The sequence below is a fragment of the Perna viridis genome, chromosome 8 (genome assembly GCF_037379345.1).
Source record: "Perna viridis isolate PV_CMFRI_1.1 ecotype Kerala chromosome 8, ASM3737934v1, whole genome shotgun sequence".
Classification (NCBI taxonomy): domain Eukaryota; kingdom Metazoa; phylum Mollusca; class Bivalvia; order Mytilida; family Mytilidae; genus Perna; species Perna viridis.
Genome location: NC_142452.1, coordinates 26700818 through 26721231, shown reverse-complemented (window position 1 = coordinate 26721231; position 20414 = coordinate 26700818). Strand labels below are relative to the sequence as shown.

The following is a 20414-nucleotide window of genomic DNA, read 5'->3' as shown; positions in this document are numbered from 1 at the left end:
GTTTAACAAATCCGAATAACAAATGATTTCTCCTTAATGTCCCGTAGCAGCGTTAAACTCACCACTCGAGATTTTGATTCCACAACCTCCTCGACTTCTTCAAAGTCGCAACCTTCGTCGCATTCCTCTGACAGACTCCTCTTCTGTCGATGACGTGGTTGTAAGAATTCTAGAGCCTCTGACTTTTGTAAAAATAGTTCTGACCCCGATGCTCTGCGTTTCCTGACTTGTTTCGATAGTTCTTTTCTGACCTGCTCCAGGGTATCATCTTGTTTTTTATGTAGTAAAGAAATATCTTGGAGAGCTGTAAGGGTATAAATTGAATTTTGTACTTCATGTATCAAAAGTACAAGTAAATCAAATAGATACGTGTATAGGAATTGTCGTATCTTTGTTGTGAGAAAAGTCTACTACACTGCAATTAAAATATACATGAGACAGAGAGGGGATACGTGTACCTTTATCAAAAATGCAATTTTTCTAACATTTATATATTTATCAAATTTCTGCAATATTGGAGATGTAAAAGACGTCATTTCGCATAAAAAGAGAAATGGTGTATTTCTGAAACTCATAAGCTACATTGTAGCTATAGAGGACGAATTTCAACCTTTCATTTTGTCCATTTCACCCAAAATCAACAAAATTTGTCGACCATAATGGTGTTCAAACACACGGACCCCTTGATTAAGTGGAATTTGTACAATATTTTCAGATCTGTCGGTTGACATTTTACGAAAATACTCACGAATTACATTTAATACTTAATATTTTTACACACACGTGCTGCAAAATTATAACAAATAAAACACTGTAAATTATGAAATCATGAAATACAAATTATTGGGAACAGCGGATTTACTAGTACTTTTTAACTACGCAATAATTAAAATCGCATAAATATTTGATTTAACTTTCAATGTTTGCTTAGATTATTACACAAATTAATCAAATCAAACAATGAATGCAATAGCAAAATTGCAGTAATCAATGCACGCATATTCAAGAAAATAAATGTACTTACTGGAAGATTCAGCGATAACAATATTACTTAATACCAATACAGCGATGAGTGTTGTCACCATATTCTATTATTGGGTGTGTAGTGTCAGAGTTGCTTTTTGGGGTATTCTTGTATGTGTATCGGAATTTCGTTTTCAGGTTTCTTGGGTCGGACTCTTGCCAACGTGATATCCTTTACGTCTGGGTAGACTTTGGGCAAAGGGCTGAAATATATGTTAAAGACACAAAAATGATTTTTTTTTGTAAAATGACCATATAATAATTGTAAATTATGAATAATATAACAACAATAATGTAAAATATTGAATAATGCCTAAACAAACATGCAGCATATATGTTAATACATTGTCACTAAGTAACTTACGGAGCCCTGTTAGTCTCACAGAGATAAGAGATTGTAATTTAAAAAGTCCAGCGCTGAAGATTTAAAGTCCAGCGCTGGAGATTAAAACTCCAGCGCTGTAGATTCAAAGTCCAAATTACATTTAGAGCATAAAAAGATATTTAGTTATCTTAAAAATCGTCCATATTGTTTAGTTCTGTTCTACCCCCAATGTACTTTATATACAATGTAACTATTATTATATAGAAATTGGTTCTAAATTCGAGGCTTACAGTTTTTATGAGTACAAATCGTTAAAATTGTTTGGTTGAAACTTTATATCTAACTTCACTTAACGGTTACCCCGAAAATAGCGCATCTTTGGCGCCAATGAAAAACAATTGGCACAAAAACATGCCCATTTTAATACATTTGTTTTATATGAAGTATTTGCTTTTCTAACTGTCGTAGTGGATAATGCCACGATAATAATCTCTTCACTCCGCCTGATACCCACTTTTGTGTTTTGTCTCCATGACACTTGTTTGACATTGTAGCCATAGGTAGTTTTTGTGGTTTAATGTCAGGCCTGTCCGGGACAGAATCTGTTTTTTCGTAATACTATGAATTCAACCATTACATTATGACTACAATATTTTCCATTGAAATCAACTATATTGAGAACTGTCTAAATCGAACCTCTTTTGGGCTGTATAATTTGATCGATTTAGACAGATCTGGTGTAAACATTTTGCCATACATTTCAACTTAAATAATTGACTTCTAAGTGTGTGGTTCAGGTAGGTTTCACTATTTTATTTCTCAACAAAGAGTGACTTTTCTCTAATACTCCAATGAACAACTAGCAAGTCAACCTCTAGAATTTCTAGATTGATTGATTGATGGATTGTCTTTATTTCCTCCATTTTATGAAGATTTACAAAGTATGACACAGAAAACAATTTAACTACAACATATATACTATTCATGAAAAAAACAAAAACAAAAACATACTAAAAAGAGTGAATTGTGGGCAGATTGCAAGTACCTAATGACCATAAGTGCATATGACATAAGTTCATTGAACTAAAGCACGATGATTTGTTTGTTAGAATAAACCCAGTTATTTATTCATCCGTTTATGATTAAAATTTTGAATTCTTACTCTCGCCATGGCTGTTTGAATAGAAACGAAACGAAATCTTTCAAAAGTTGATCTTATTGATAATTGATTAAATTCGTAAATAAAAAATCATTTAAAACGTGACAAGGTATCCAGTGCTGAAATTATTTATTTATATAAAACTATTCAAGGTCTCAAACGAAAATTTAATCATTTTGTATTAACCCATAGAAAGGACCTTTTACTGTATTCGCTAAGCAAGATAATTAGAGAGGTTCCATAATCAGAGAAGTACACACAAAATGTATGCATGTAGCTTACGATGTGGTAATGCAATATGTAGATTATTTCATGCGTGCTCGAAGAACAGAAATACTGAGAAAGTAAACTCTTAACTTGAAACAAATCAATTGTAAAATGATTTGAATTTAAAAAAAAAATAAACAAATGATAGCCACATTGTAGCCATAGGTAGTTTTTGTGGTTTAATGTCAGGCGTGTCCGGGACAGAATCTGGTTTTTCGTAATACTATGAATTCAACCATTACATTAAGACTACAATATTTTCCATTGAAATCAACTATATTGAGAACTGTCTAAATCGAACCTCTTTTGGGCTGTATAATTTGATCGATTTAGACAGATCTGGTTTAAACATTTTGCCATACATTTCATTTCTTGATTGATTGATTGTCTTTATTTCCTCCATTTTATGAAGATTCACAAAGTATGACACATAAAACAATTTAACTACAACATATATACTATTCAAGAAAAAAAACAAAACAAAAACAGACTAAAAAGAGTGAATTGTGGGCAGATTACAAGTACCTAATGACCATAAGTGCATATGACATAAGTTCATTGAACTAAAGCACGATGATTTGTTTGTTAGAATAAACAGTTATTTATTCATCCGTTTATGATTAAAATTTTGAATTCTTACTCTCGCCATGTCAAACGAAAATTTAATTATTTTGTATTAACCCATAGAAAGGACCTTTTACTGTATTCGCTAAGCAAGATAATTAGAGAGGTTCCATAATCAGAGAAGTACACACAAAATGTATGCATGTAGCTTACGATGTGGTAATGCAATATGTAGATTATTTCATGCGTGCTCGAAGAACAGAAATACTGAGAAAGTAAACTCTTAACTTGAAACAAATCATTTGTAAAATGATTTGAATTTTAAAAAAATAAATAAACAAATGATATCCTTGCATTATCGTGAGGATCAGAACCCCCTATCCCCTTTTTATAAATTTCTGAATCCGGCACTGGTACCTATATCATACGCATCACATTTTGTATTGCAAATGTTAAACCTCGAATTGTTTAAGGTTCCACAGAAAAGTCAGCTATTATTCCAATCTCCTCCGCAGACCTGTAACCTTCCTGTATTACAATGTATCACTCCGCTAGTTTATATGCTGGGTAAAATCATGTACCAGCAGCGCATGTGATTGAAATTTTACACCCCCCCCCAAGTTACAATTGACATACATAGCTATAACGTTTGGATGTAAATGAGAATATAGGGCAAAACGCGTTTATGAGTGCGCGAAAGCAATTAATGAAAAGAACAATTTGATTTTCAAGCTACCCTTACTCACCATATCAAGTCCATGCGATTATTAAAATCCTTTATTAGTTTGAAATGAGCGAATAACTAATACTGAATATAAATGTTTGGTGCCCACATCTAGAAAGCAGAAAAAAAAACCAAAAATTAAAAAAGTTTGATTTCATATTTTAAACAGATTTGGTAAAAGAACACATTTATTTAGGCAATATAGGTGTCGTTAATGAAGTAAAAATGCAAAAAATCATTATTTTAGGCTACTTGAAAATATATCATAAACTCAGATAACTGACATTTATATAAAATGAATATCGGTGTGTTTTTGTTTTCTTTTCTTGTTTCTTTTTTTTTTGTTTTTTTGTTTTTTGTTTTTTGTTTTTTTGTCAATTCACCCCGGGAATCATTTTACACAGACCAATCAAATATAATAATTAAACCAATTGACTAATCTGAACAAGAATGCTACGTGTAGCCATATGTCCCTCGCCGCTGTAGAAAGAGTTGTATTACAAATGTTTGACACTTGTATAAATAGCAGATTCAAAACTTATGTGCTTTCATAAGTCTATGTGGCTATTCAAGGTTAATGTATCTTAATGATTCAAATTAAGTTAGGCAAAAAAAAAGAACATGAAAAATAAACAAAGTCCCATAACTCTTATAAAAATTGTCGAATCAAAATAGCGGTTAAGTATGGTCAACTACTTATAGTGACAAACAATCCTACAAAATTTGGCCAATTTCCATTTAGTGGTTTCTGATGAGTTGCGTCCACAAGGTGTTCCTATTGCGAATAATGTAAAAAAATGTGCGGTCAGAATTTGTCTTCTGTGGAAAACCAGAGTGGACGCATTCTTAAATTGATCATTTTTTATAAAATTAAATTTTGATAATTGTTGCTGATATTTTTCATCCCGGTGGGTTTGTCGTCTCTTTGATGTATTAATTCTCGTTATATTTGCTGAATGGTCATGAGAACATCGCGAAGTTTCATCTATTAGAAGTACGTGAGCAATTTGAAAAGCAATAGTTGTTATCGAGGGGTAATATATTATTTTTTCCCGAAATGAACAGTCAACAATGTTTTACTATTTAACGTTGTTCAAGGATAAACACCGAGAGCAATTGTACTTCGATAAGCCAAATGGAAATCCAGTCGGATGAAAAAAAAAACGCGAAATATAAGTACCGCACAGCTGCCCCCTTTAATAGAAACCATTGACCAGATTAAAAGAACCTTTAAGGCCTTTTGGATTAATCAGTTTAAATTAATGTTACAAATGATTTACTTTAGGAAATATTTATACAATACTTTTATAATATTAATAATAAATTGATAATTGACCTGTAGTCCTTTCATATCTGCTATTATATATGTAAATATTTCTAATTATGAAATATATATGTAATATGTAAATACACATAATACTTGCCTTCACTATGACCATATTGTAATTATCTGATATTTAGGTACATTTGTTATTTCAACAGACCAGATCTGACCTGACACCTATCCTTCATTATTTTTTTTTTCGGTATTTCTTTTGTTTGTCTTTTTCTGCTTATTAGATTTTATTTATTTTTTTCTAGCCATTTATCCTTTTTTAATACAAAATATCAATCTGTTTCATATTACTTAAATGTCAATTATTGTTATCAGTACATGTACCTTTATACTAACAAGTACTAACAAAATCTATCCACTCTAATAAATATAAATGAATTCTCTTATTATACTAATTTAAACGGGGCCGGGATAAGGTACCGGTATTCGATGTTTTCCACCAACAAATGTACAGATTGAAATAAAATATCAAAAATTAAAAAAAAAATATTTATACAATACATGTTTAAATATCAAATTTATTTGACGAGTTCTTAGGAACAGTCAAATCGGAGGATCCCCGAGCGAATCTGACTGTATCGAAGCGAGCACATAAATATATTGATGTTTTCGGCAATGTTCATATATTGTTTTTATCTTGCAACTACATTTTCTATATAAAACATGCGAAATTTATCCAAAATAGTGTTTTTTTTTAGCAATCTTTTCGATTTCCAAAGAAAACCAAGATTTAACGAGTTTTCGGAACTTGTTCCGCGCACGAGTTCAATCTTTATGCGTTCTTTGCACAAGTGATTATATTTTGGTTATACGATAACCAATTGATTATTATGTTTATTATAAAGAGTTCCTGAATTTTTCGTTGCTATTTTTAACATACATTCGAAATTTTATGAATGTGGAATTGATATTCATACTGTTGTGCATGACGTTTTGGCTGGAGAAAGTCCGAGAGTGAAATTCACAGTATGGGATATCAGAACATTTTTACTTGGTACATTTTAGGGCCGGATCCAGACACTTTGAAAAAGAGGGAGGGTTTGCAGCCGAGATTCCTCAGAAAAAGAGGTGCTAGGAAATTATTTGCCATTTTTGTCAATTTTTCACATGAAAATGACAAGTTTTCCATTAAAAAAGGGGGGGTACCAACCCCCTGCATCCCCCACTGAATCAGCCACTGTATTCTGTAAATTATTAACGTATCTAATAAATCAAAATTACACTACATTTAATGCTTACCTATATATAAATGATGAATGATATCTGTTTTTCATAATTAGAGACAATAAAATAAACCTGAGTACACATTAGATAATCCCTTTACTTTATCCAAAATATGTTTGTACTGAAATTATTCCGTAGAAAAAAATGATAATTATTAATAAAATGAAATGAAACGAAACAACTTCATGTCCAAAACAAATCGCTTTTTAATGCCTTTCAATTTATCGATTGGTTTTGATAGTACATTTCTAACTGAAATTTTGCCTCCGGGTTAGATTAATATAAGAACATCAATATTTGCAAAACCTAATACATGTCATGTTTGAACCGGGATTTCTTAATATACAGTTGAGTATAATGACGTTTCAATATAATTAATTTAAATATAAAATAACAAAAAGTTCAGATGAACCAGAGACACCAATGGCAAACGTTAACGACCAAAGCAGTAATACATGTTTGCTATCATAATCTTTTGTAGAAAGAATGAATTCCTTCCAGACTTCGTTCACATTTTGAATTCTTCTAAGGCCATGTCACCAAATACTATTTACGAGAATATTTTCATGCGTTTTAAGTCAAAACAATATTTGTTTGTTGCTGCTTTTCTATATAAATAGAAAACAAAACAAAAACAAGTATTACAAAAAACATTTAAAAAATAAAATACTAAGGTTATAGGGGTACCAAAAGAATGTAATCCAAGGACAAAGACCAGACATGGAAAACAGACATACACAACAAAGAACATAACTAAAATCATACATACAAAGTAACAAAAGCAAATGAGCAACTCGGACTCTACTAAACTGGGAGCATGGACTAGATGCATCGGAAGGGTAAGCGTCCTCTGCTTTTCTAGAAACACCCGCCGAGTTGCCAATAAAATTCAAGTCCGGGGTAGACGAAAGAGGAAAGGAAAACTATGACACGTTGAACAAATCAGTTTTCATGGCGCAGATGGATACACCATAACGATCCACGAGTTCATGATGATGACCATAAAACCTTTGTGATGATGACTTCAATATTGTATCAACATAACCCTATTCCAGAAGCCTATTTGTTAGAATTCTAGTGCGATACAGTAAGTCTGCGTAGTTTCGGCAAGCTCTGGCATAACGTATGAGTTGTGATATGAACACTCCATAAACAGGTGCTGAAGGGATGTTGCCACAGATGAAAGGAAATTTGACAATTCTGAATGAAAAGTCATCACGTTTGTCGTAAAGTTTGGTCAATAGTTTTCCTTTACCATCGATTAGACGAAAGTGGAAAGGAATACTATGACACGTTGAACAAATCAGTTGTCAATTCTGAATGAAAAGTCATCCAAGTGTCAGTATCATACGTATACATGATCTATGCAATTTTCATAAGCAAATACTTCTCATGTTGTTCCTCCAGCAGTGCTAGTGACTGCCTTGCAAGCTATTTTCTAACTTCTAGCATCTGACATGTTGAAAGCCACCGCAAATGTGAAAAAGCTAAGCACGTGTTATTAAATATTTTATGTCTTTTATTTACATAAAAGAAGTTTAACCCACCGGTAATCAAGCGATAAAATCTTTTTTTTTGTTGTTAAATACATAGAAAACATTTGTAATACGGACAGTTATCCGCCATTTTGAATTAGGTCACTAATTTTACGGAATGGAATATATTTTTGACAAAACGAACTTTAAGTTGGTAAAGGCAATTCGTGGGTTAATTCAATATTTTCGTTTCGCAAATTAAAATCCGTTATTTTATCAACCGCATGTGCCCATTCAAAATGCTGGAAACCAAATGTTAACTATATATAAACTGCCTTGGCCGCTTAGTTAAACGTTAGCAGAAGATATTCCTTTTTTAGATAGATTTAGAACACTGTATTGATTGAACCAAGGTGCACACAAAAACAGTTAACATAAAATTAGTTAACGCATGTACATATCAAATAATAGAAGCAAAGTGAGGTACGTGGTTAACAGTGCAGAACTTATGGTGGTTGCAAATTGTCTTTGTTTGCGTAGATACATGTTTGCCCGCTTGTCTTCCTGGTGTGAAATTCGTGAATATTGTCCATGATGTTACCACATGTATAATACACATCTAATAGCGGATCCAGATCAAAGGGTTCCATGTAATTATTGATCATTTTTTACCGACAAATACACGATCGACATAAACATTTTCAACGAAGTAGGAGTCCAAAGTCCCGAATGCACCTGGATCAGTCACTTAAACAGTTTGTATTTAATAAAGGAAACTCAATATTGAAAAATGATGTTACGGACACATGTACGAACTCCTCGATGTCAATAAAAACTGTATAGGAAACAAAACACTCATCACATTAAATTCATATACTTGTAAAGATTAACATAATCTTTGACAAATTACATCCTTGAAGCAAATCGTAAACCTAGCATAATAATCGAGTCTTAATGTTAAAACAACAAAAGATAGCTATGTTGAACAGTACAAAATGTTTTTTTTTTAATTTAGTATTTACTCAGAATGTGTGTTATTTGTACCTACAATGCAAGTTGCAACTTTTTCTAAAATGTAATTGTGATTTCCTAATTTATTTGTCCAGATAGATAGATAGTTTATCAACGTCTCGTCATGAATATAAACATACTGATTAAATATAAATAGAGTAAACTTCACAAAAGAATAATGTGAGACGATTTGAAAACTTGAATGGAACTCTTTAAAATATTCCATTTTAGAATTAAGAAAAATCTGTATTTGAAACTAAAAACTTTAAAATCATAATCGAGAACTTTACAAATTTTTTGAAAATCTCTAATTAATCAAAGAATGAAGTCTTCAAAGTCGCTTATCGTCAAATATTCTCTGCCACTGATTTTGGCTTACTTTCAACACCCGAAATGGCACGAATGCGATATGCTCTAAAATCGGGCAGATACATGTAATAAATTACATGTCTATGAATCGGGTGACTTCCGCTAGAATCTTGGTTCCCTTGATACGAAAACTTTCAATCAAAACGTGTGTGTGATATATTTTAAAAGAGATACATCTAGCGATCTTTGGATTGCTTATGATATTGACCAGACAATCAGATTAGGAACCAGATTAAACAACTGGTAATGAATATTTATAGATATCGGGGCCGGGCTAATGTATATGACCCATTTAGTCTTGTAACGAGCCCTTGTGCCGGAATCGAAAACTGGGTAATGTTCAATGCTAACCGATAATTTCATGTACACTTCCCGTTCTCATACAATTCAAGAAACGCACGTAAAACACACGTGTACGAAATTTATAAATGTACGAGGTACATTTTTATCTCGTGTGAAGCTAGAACTATAACGCTATGGCGATAAACACGACACAGACGTGCAACATAACGCGGAGTATTAATACATAACTATGCAACTCATATGGGAAAATAAAGTACTAAATTACGAATGCAAGAAGTCGCTAACAATATTAGCGACTTTTAAAAGAAGTAAAGGTAAAGGATCGCTGCGAGAAATCCTGTCAGGCAAATTGGAAAAAATCTGAAACATACATGCCAAAACCTTCCGACCATATATACATGTATTTCACTCCAAGAAGTCTTCTCTTAGACTAATAACTACTATTTGACTGGATATGTTAGGAAATTTTTCATTGGAATGTTAGGAAATGTAGGATTTCGATAGATAGGTTCATGTTTATTTGAAGTGCATTCCAATGTAATTATAACCAATTTTACCGACATAATATGACAAATAATGTCGATCATCTTGTTTACTCCTTTTTCATCGGTAAAAAAACTGTCAACGTACTAATTTCCGCAGTGTACTTATTTTCCCTATTTTCGCGGTGGACGGAAATTGCGAAAATTAGTACCCGCGAAAATCGATTTTAAACATTGCGCGTGTATAATGCTGATGATTTTTTCAATCGCGAAAATTAATACCCGCGAATATGTTCACTTGTCCAACTCCGCGAAAATTAGCAACCGAAGAAAATCGTACGTTTGCAGTGGTCGAATTTGATGTTTCATACCATTACATATTGATCCACCGTCTGATTCTTACAGAGCCTGATTCTTACAGAGTCTGATACTTATAGATTCGATTGAGCGAAAAGTACTAGATAAAAGCCAACGGTACACGACATACATGTGTGGTAGATTGAATTTACCAATATAATACAGTACATTGAATGTCTGAAAGTATTCATTATGTACAAAGTCTGCACACCCTCTGTGCACCGATATTAAAATTAAATTTCGTGTGACCTTGATGGATTAAAAAGGAAGTTTTAATACAATCTGAATAAATGCGGCACGTTAACATGTACCTATAAAACTAACTTTCGTGGGTTTAGCAGGAAAACATGCAGTATTTTAAATATGCGTCTTCAAAATTTCCCAATGCAATTCTCTAAAATATCACTAGACGAAAGGGTTACTGTTAAATACATTTACTTTTACGTATTATGTCTAAAACAATATATATGTATGCATTAATTTTACTGGTTGGTAATTTCCTTTAGACTTTATATAATATACAAACTTCAAAACAACATGCACAATACCCACGAATATGCATGGTAACTTTCAACATAACACGAACTCAGATACTGGCGGAAATGTTTAAGAACCAGCAAACAAGAAAATATATATCAATATTAAATGTAATCATCACAGTTCACCATTTACCCACATGCAACATGCATTGGAGGACTATCAAAGTGGAACTAGCATTAGTGTTGAATTACAGGATATGTCACCTCTACCAACTCGTTTTCAACGATCTATACCGTAGCTGAAGGATTACATAGATTTTCCAACATGGAACTTATTTCTCTTTCTAAGGAAGTCTTGACCTAACTTGGTAAATAAAGTTGTGAATTTGCGTACTGGTTCCATGTATGTAGTTCAACCGAAATGAAGTTTCTTATTTGATATGCTTAAAGTACCAGTCCATATAAATTTCAGACATTGCCAATAGTAGAGATGACTCAAAGTGCTGAAAATCATTCCCTTTCGGTCTACATACCAATTTTCTAAATCGTCACATAATGCAAGTTGTTTCTGTATTCAGATATGTATTTTGAAAAAAAAAACTTTACATTCATCTTCCACGAAAATATCAACCAATCAAGCAAAATCAAGAACGGTAACTCTTGCACAGTGCCAATTTTGTACACGATCCATGTTATTTTTATCTTTAAAATTCAACGACCAAATTAAGTAGTAGTCTTTGTAAGAATCATGCAAATTCTGTAAAATGTGATACACCTAAAAAAAGGCTACATATTTTTAGTTTTGATATGAAGTTGATTTATGGGTCTATATTATGAAATGTGTAATTATTCATTCAAATCTGCCTGCTGTTAGGGGATAATCCGCATTGAAAATCCAATAGATTCTATTGCATTTGAGTGTCATTCACAGAGTTATCTCCCTTAATTATGAAATCTACAGTGCATTCTATATAATTTTTTTTATATCCTAAGAGCATGGGTTATATGGAAAACCGAATATTAATTACTGTTTACTGTGGCATTTCAAACAAAATATCAAAAATAAAAAACATGTAGGCTTTTCACCCATGAATCACATTTTGAATGATTCTTGACTAGAGTACTACTTAAAAACTAAAACGGGTTATGTTGTCATGCAGTAAATATTTCGAATAAAATCTGAGTTCAGTACGTCTATAACATGCATTGGTAACCTTCTGCCTGATATTTATATAAACTGCTACTTACGTCTGCAAACAACAGTGAATATTAAAATATAAGATATATACATGCACTAGAATACTTATATACTACTAGAAGAATTTACAATGTACCACTTTAAAAGGTCTCGCATTTTCAATGATAGCCACATGATAATCTCTTACCTATACTTTATCAGTGAAATAATCAAAATGTAGCAAACAAAGAAATCACAAATGAATGCATAATTTGAGCAAGTGCAAACAGCTTACGATACTTTAGGTAGAGACTCATGTGTAAATTCAATTGAACTAATCACGATAGGTCTTTTCATTTCATTAACTTTTTGAGAGCTTATTTAAGTGACAAGCCGGTTGGTGTGACAATAACCTTTTAGCAGTTAGCTTTTAACAATGTAAATTATAAGGTTTTAAAATCATTTAACATTTGCATTTGACAGGTAAATATTTTGCTTACCCCCTCTTGAGAGTGAGAAAAGATGTGAAATAATTCGAATTTCACTTATAAAATATAACCCTGAAAAATATTTGTTCGAATTTAATTTTCACACAAATCTGTATTTGTATTTAACATGATAATTCAATAGTGTTATTTACCGGTAATCCAGTGATTCTATCCGTACAAACTACGCAGAAGACGCTTACACTGCCGGTGCACCTGGTCCATGCTCCCAGTTTTTAGTGAAGTCCGAGTTGCTCATTCACTTTTGTTACTTTGTATGTATTTTTTGGTTGCTTTATGTTCTTCGTTGTGTTTGTTTTCCATGTTTCATGTTTGATCTTTGTCCCTGGATTACATTCTTTTGATTTCCGCTAGAATCTTGGCTCCCTTGATTACTCTTTAATCAGTATTGATTATAATAATGTTAATAACTCAATTTCTAAATGCAAACATACCAATCATACATATATATAAGACATAAATAAAGTAAGACATAAATACAAACCTTAATTGTAAATGAGAAGTACTAACAACCAAAACTATCGAAAAAGGAAGTAAAATACATCACCGAGAGATTCCGTGAAGTCAAATCTAAATAATTAAATTTTGTTGTTATCAGGTTTTTTTATTGCATTATTTAAATCGCGGAGTGCAGACAGAACGATGTTACCAAAGCAAGTTATACGAAATAATTTTGTTTGCTAAAAGAGAACAAACCAACCATTAAGCTAGATAAAAATGGGGAAAAAAATATTTAAAGGTATGTACAAAGAACAAAAAATAAATGTGCAACAATTTAATTGGGCATTTTGTTTAAGTAATACATTGTATTTATGTAGCAGTCTTTGTAAGAATTATGCAAAATCTGAAAAATGTGATACACCCCAAAAAAGGCTACATATTTTTATTTTTGTAATTAGGTTGTTTTATGGATCTATAATATGAAATGTGTAATTATTCATTCAAATCTGCCTGCTCTTAGGAGATAATCCACGTTGAAAATCCAGTAGATTATATTGTATTTGAGCACCATTTACAGAGTTATCTCCCTTAATTTTGAAATATACAGTGCATTCTATATAATTTTTATCTCCTAAGAGCAAGGGTTATATGAAAAACCACATGTCAATTTCTGTTTACTATGGCATTTCAAACAAAATATCAAAAATAAAAATATGTAGGCTTTTTACCCATGAATCACATTTTGCATGATACTTAGCTTCAGTGCTACTTATAAAATCATGACTTATCATTCATGGTACTAAATTAAAGTATAGTCACAGAAACTCTATTTTATCATTGTTTTACCACGGCTTGCCATTTATGTCGTTTTGTTTTATCTGGAGCGATAGCGAGGGGTTACAAGTAATTAACCACATACAAACGTCAAAAAATGAAGACGCCTTTTACAACCAGGCTCATTGTCACTTGCAATTTACATAGACATAGAAAATCAATCCTCAGGTGTCTTCGGTCATTCACGTGACTTTAAACCACTTTTTCCGACGCAGTCGGTATAGTTTCGCTTTTCACCCTTTGACCTTAAGGACGCTCTTCTATGGAAACGCAAATCACCTGTTCGCAATTATGTTTCCCGATTGGCCAAATACTGCTAACTCAGTTGCGTTCGAAAATACTGCATCGAAACTTTGAAATAGCGTGCGAAAAAACAATCGAAAATTTGACATAGGGTGTCATGTGTTATTTTCTTGAAAGAAATGTAGATACTTAGGAAACAACAAAATTTTAATGCGTCGGGTATCTTTTTTTAAAGATAGTACTTGTTTTGTTTTTAATCAAAAGCAATAATATATGTATCTTATGCATATAATTTATAACTAACCAGTTTATGTTTTACTTATTATGTTCGGAAGAAAAATCGGGAAACTGTAGCACCAGCTATGAAAGGGCATATACACAATCAATTTTACTTACACTCGGAAACCTAAAATATCTTTAAACCTCCTCATAATACAGGTTTCTTTATTCGTTGACAATATTTACTGCTTAACTTATAGTCCTAATTGTTATATCCTTTAAATATAATGAAGTGTCGAGGGGAGGGGAAAACTGAATATTGCTGTTTGAATTTTTACTTCTACAAATATCCATGTATTGTCTTCGTTGTATTTTCACCGTTGCTCATCAAACATACGGTGTTTTAAGTTCAATAGAACATGAGTAGGATTTAATAGTCTTCAATACTGTTCTGTGATCAGCCAAACAAAAGATTAACAATTTCACTTGAATGACGTAAATATAAGGTATAACTACATTGTGTGATGAATTGTTATACATAGGTTTTGAAGACACTTTAAAACCGAAGCTTTTATAGAAAAAAAATGTTTAAACGATATCAGTTCATATTATTAGGAATTATGACACAGCAAAAATATTTTACAAAAATTAAAAAAAAAATGAATCTTTTTTTTAAGTACTTAGCTTCAACAATAAGCTTTTAAATAATGACGACACCAAAATATTTTTTGACCACACAAAATATCTTTACCGTTCGTTTTATTAGGACATGATTTTGATCTTTTACAATATTTGAAAACTATAATAAAATGAAACGGCCCGTCAAAGCATTCTTCTTCCGACTGACTGAAAAACCTATTTAACTGGGGAAATCCATATTCATACTTAATGCCGACAACCACAGTCTTACCGATATAGATGTAGAATTCGGTTGATGTATTCTGAATCATACAGTATGGTACTAAATTGAATTTAAATATTCATTATTTGAGGTGAAATAAAACTAATTGACGCAGAAAACTTTAAATAGTATTTTTTCTGTAATAGTTTTAGCACTATTCGTGATACTATTACTTACAGGGATCAAATAAGTTTATAAACCCAATGGCTAATGGCGCTCCGATACTTTAACAATGAAAAAAGACAAAATTTAACATGAAAACAGCATTCAAATTACAATCACGTAAAACATCGGTAATAGGTCTTCCTGACTAAATATCACGGAACCGAAGGACTGCTATGACTTTCTTGTCATTAATAAACTACTTGAATATTCTGCTGTTTCAGACTAAGGACTAATCGCATCAAGACAAGGATCAACGGTTTCCGAATGTGTTGTGTCGTTGGGAACGTTTCAGATGTCTTCTGTCTTAGCTTATCTTAATGTAAATAGCAAAAGTTTCACAAAAAGCGGAGTGGTCTATTTAAAAGCAATATATATTGTGTAGAAATCTTTCAGAATTTTCTCTTCTGTTTCTTGTTTTAAATCTAGTTACCTGAATGATGTGAAAACAAAATATTCGACTGCAAACATATTAGGCAATGTCAAATAAATATGTTTTCATTTTGGATTATGAAAAGAAAAAGTTATTTGCATATGATTATTTTCATTTACAGATGAAAATAACTCAAGAACCAAAAGTAAAAACACGAAATAACATAAAACAAATGGAAGTAAAGACATGAACACAGAAAACGAAATGTAAATTGTAAGTTAAGACTCTTCTGAAATAATTGTAGTGGGAAACGCGAATTGATGACGGCAATACTGCCATGGCATTATAAAACCAATGCCAATCTTGTTTATAAATCAGATGAAAAACATCCTAAGATCACCCTTACCTGGCCAAAATATACATATCATACATTTATTTACGATAAAGAAACTGACCTTCAGTTGAAGAAATAACATTTGTTAAAAAAATTTATATGCGAATCTACAGGTAACGACTATACTTACAATTTGACTTTTTATTGCATAAGTGGTCATAAGTGGTCAAGACAAAAACAGACAAAATTATACATTCGATGTTATAGCTTATGAAATGTCATTATATCCATTTAGAGAAAAGTCTCACAATAAATCTGAATTTAAAGCACTTGATTTTAAGAAAAAATCCATGCGTTAAGTGTATAACTGTTAACTTAACAATGAAATAGCATAATCCCAATACTGGACATTGTATGACCTTCATATCTTTATGAAAACAAAACTTAAAGTTTTCGATCGATTGTGATAACAAATAAAAGTAATAACCTGTTCTGTAGAGTAAGATTAATTACCATACATACAATTATATATTTTATATTTACTTGAATCATTGATGTTATATAAGCTAAAATATATTGATAAATTATTTTATGCGCGAATGATATATTTATTTTTTTTAAGATATTTTTTTGCTTTGAAGATTTGTTTGTTCTTTTTATTAGTTTACATGTTCTCTGCATATTGCATGAATTAGAAATGATGTTGTGATTTCATATGAACATAAATGTTTGATGCCAAAGCATTTTCAAGTTTTTGACCTTTGGTCTTTGACATTATTACATAGTTCACGTGGGTTTTATTATTAAATTTAAACAATTTATCAAGGGGTATGTTCGGAAACTAGCTTTCATTGGCCTGTCATGTACGAATTTTAAAAATAATGCATTTGTTTCTGTTTATATCGCTGGATAACTATCCCCCCTTTCCTAATCGGATCGAAATTAGAATCAGATTCTATGTTCTATAGCATGTAATGCCAAAATAATAACATATTCATAGACGGATTTTGTACCACTTTTCTCTCATACTTTTTATCCTTTTTGACGTTGGTTTTTACTTATTTTAAGTATATCATAATTATTAAGTACCAATGGTTGATAATAACATTTTCAGACACTGTAAACAATGAAACAGTAGCTATACATGGGTACACCTTTACAACGTTTCATAAATTTCATATATGCACTTGTTCTCAAAATTTAGTATTGTAAATGTATTTCATATGATTTAATATGTTAAGTGCTTAGAATAATTGTATACTTTGATAATGCGATATACAAATATTATGTGATAATAATAATAATAATAATAAATAAATAAATAAATAAATAAATAAATAATAATGAATTAGCCAAAGTCAAAGTATAAAATAAAAATGTAAAAAAAAAACTTATGTATTAAAAATGTTATATGAAAATAACAGTTTGTCAATTTATAAATTCTGAACTATTAAAAAAAATATATTATAACTTTCGTATGCTGCAAAATTCACATATTTGTTTTGTTGCATTCCAACGTTCAGTTTAGAATTTCATATATAATTTAAAATTTTACATAAATATTTGAAAGTAAAGAAAAGAAAGAAAAGGAAAAGAAGAAAGAAGAAAGAAAAACTTATGGGTATATCTAAAGTGTTGTATGAAAATTAAATAGTCTGTAAATTTAAACACTTTGAACTAAGAAAAGAGGTTTAGGTTTTATAACTTTCACATGCTGAAAAAAATCACCTCAAAAGTTTGGCATTCCAACATTCAGGCGGAAATTTCATATTTGTCAATACCACCAAGTCACAACCATTACTGACAAAATTTTTTCATCCAAAATTTATAAATTTGTGTAATACACTTAGACACCACTCCTTAAGCTTCACATGCTAACTTTTATACAAATTAAGTTTGTAGCGGTAGTTGATATTGATTCCCATGAAATGGTTGAAAACAACGTTTTCATACATAGTAACAAACAGACGAGTAGCGCTTCACGGGAAAACCTTTGAAACGTTACGTAAATGTGTACACGTAAAAACAAAAGATAACAAAACTGAGACATGTATTAAAAACTATGCATGAAAATTAAATAGTTGATCAATTTAGTTTTATAACGTTCGTATGCTGAAAAAATAACTTTGTGTTGTATTCTAACGGTGAGGAAGGAATTTCATATTTCACAACGATTACTGACACAATAACTGTTTTTTTTTTATAAAAAATAAAGCACTTACAAAACATTCCATCATAAATTTTAAGACAAGTTCAGTGATGTAGCAGTAAATGATATCTACACCTGTCTTGGAAATCATTTTGCGCTATAAGTCGATTAAGAAAAAGACACGAACAAAGAAACAAGCATTCAAATTAGGTTGGTTCGGGTGTCAAAAAAATAGGCCCACAGCAGCACTAAGCTTGTCGTAAAAGTCGACTAAATAGTGTTCAGAAGCCTTGCTGTAGGAGCATGAATCAGGTGCACCGGTAGGGTAAGCGTCCTCTGTTTTTATAGAAACATCCGCCTAGTTGCTCATAAAAAGTATGCCATGTTCCTTGCACGTTTAATAACCCTGCTGTGGTATCTTATCAGAGTAGGAATTTCCTGACCCTGCACACCTCTTCCTATTTCTAGTGGCAATCAAAATTTGTCTACCTATAATCCTTTTGCCCCATCCTATTTCAAGTTCATCGCCTGGATATAGCTGAAAAATTACTGCTTGGGCGTCAAACACTAACAATCAATCAATCAAATTATTGAAGCAATTACTACATTCATATTCTGGCGTAGAGGTACCAGGTAATACGTTTTCATACAAAAGGGTTTTACAATAGTTTTGTATCTTGTCAAATGTAAACAAATCTGATACACAGCCAAAAAAAAAAAAAAAAACAAAAAATTGGAGATTTCATCAATTAAACTACGCGAGGGATAAAGTGACAAGAATACATAGCTTACCACTTCGATACGATGTAATGTAAAGGATGAAGTGACAGTAATACATCGATTACTACTTCTATTCGATGTAATGTAAAACATTTTTCCGTAGATGTTACTTTAAAATATTTCTCACTGTTTACAACTTTAAAATAAAACATTTTGCAGAAAGGAACAAAATCAAAAATCAATTGAATATAAAACTTTACTTAAAAAGTTCTATTATCAGAGTAAAAGTGTAAACAAAGAAAGAATTAGTTTTATAATGAACAACTGATTAATAAATGCATACCTGTCTTTTTCTACTTGTTAACAATTAGCTGGAACCTCGCTTATTTAACTAATCTTCAAGACGATAGTAGAGATTTAAACTTTCTCTATTACATACACTATTTCAGATATCTCCATACAAAAAGTGTTGATGAAATAGGAAAACCCAGTAACGGTCCACTAAGACCACGCAGACTTTTCCTAAAGAACAGATTTAAAAAATACTTGTCCTAATTTTTCTTGTATAACTTGAGGTATATTTCATCCAGCATCGAGAAATCCCTCAAATTATTTGTATGCAATTTGTTTATCTTTATCCGAGATGCCTTCTTTTCATCAATCAAACTTTTTCTATGTCACAAAATTGGAGATGAAAATTCCAGTCTGGGCAGAATAGAACTCGTAGTAAGTTAATGTTATCTGCAACCTATGTATTTAAAGTAGTGATGTTGTGCAAAAGGAAAAAAAACAGCGTCTTTCAAACTTGATATTTCACAATTAAAGATTAAAAAAAACCAATACACGTATATATCATATATCCTTAAACCTACTCTCGACTAAGATCAACAAAAGTGTATGCCATACGTTCAATATAGTTATGAATTATTTAAAGGAGTTGGATTAATACCAGTAATTGATCATATGTCACATATGACCCGTCATACGAATATTCTTTATGAAGACTAATAATATAAAGCTTCAATGAAAGTCAGTTTTGGACACTTACTTAGGGTCAATGACTTTGACATTAAAAATTGCCTTTTAACTACTCAAACACTAGCTTATATCAATAAGAATCCACCTAATTCAGTCGTATATAAATTTGTTTATTATTTAAAATTTCTCCGATAAAAGCTTACATTCTGTTTCAGTTGTAAGTCGAAGAATGTATGCTTGACACTGAAACAAGCCTAGGTCACTGATTGGCTGGGTAAA

General features: G+C 31.4%; 1 protein-coding gene across 5 annotated transcripts in view; it reads right to left on the bottom strand.

Moving 5' to 3' along the window:
• LOC148610031 (uncharacterized) overlaps positions 1 to 19934 on the bottom strand; it is a 75601-nt gene extending 55667 nt beyond the window's left edge. For 2 of the 5 annotated variants that reach the window (XM_088541926.1, XM_088541931.1), the window contains exons 1-3: positions 19501 to 19934; positions 1025 to 1226; positions 63 to 304 (exon numbers count right to left, since the gene is read on the bottom strand). In XM_088541926.1, the coding sequence (XP_088398052.1) occupies positions 63 to 304; positions 1025 to 1085 (303 nt within the window). In that variant the 5' untranslated portion in view covers positions 1086 to 1226; positions 19501 to 19934. Of the gene's footprint in view, positions 1 to 62; positions 305 to 1024; positions 1227 to 4084; positions 7210 to 12483; positions 12583 to 13265; positions 13364 to 19500 lie in introns of those variants that run through there. The other 3 variants (XM_088541928.1, XM_088541930.1, XM_088541929.1) reach the window with 3 other exon arrangements.
• Between the last annotated feature and the right edge of the window lie 480 nt (positions 19935 to 20414).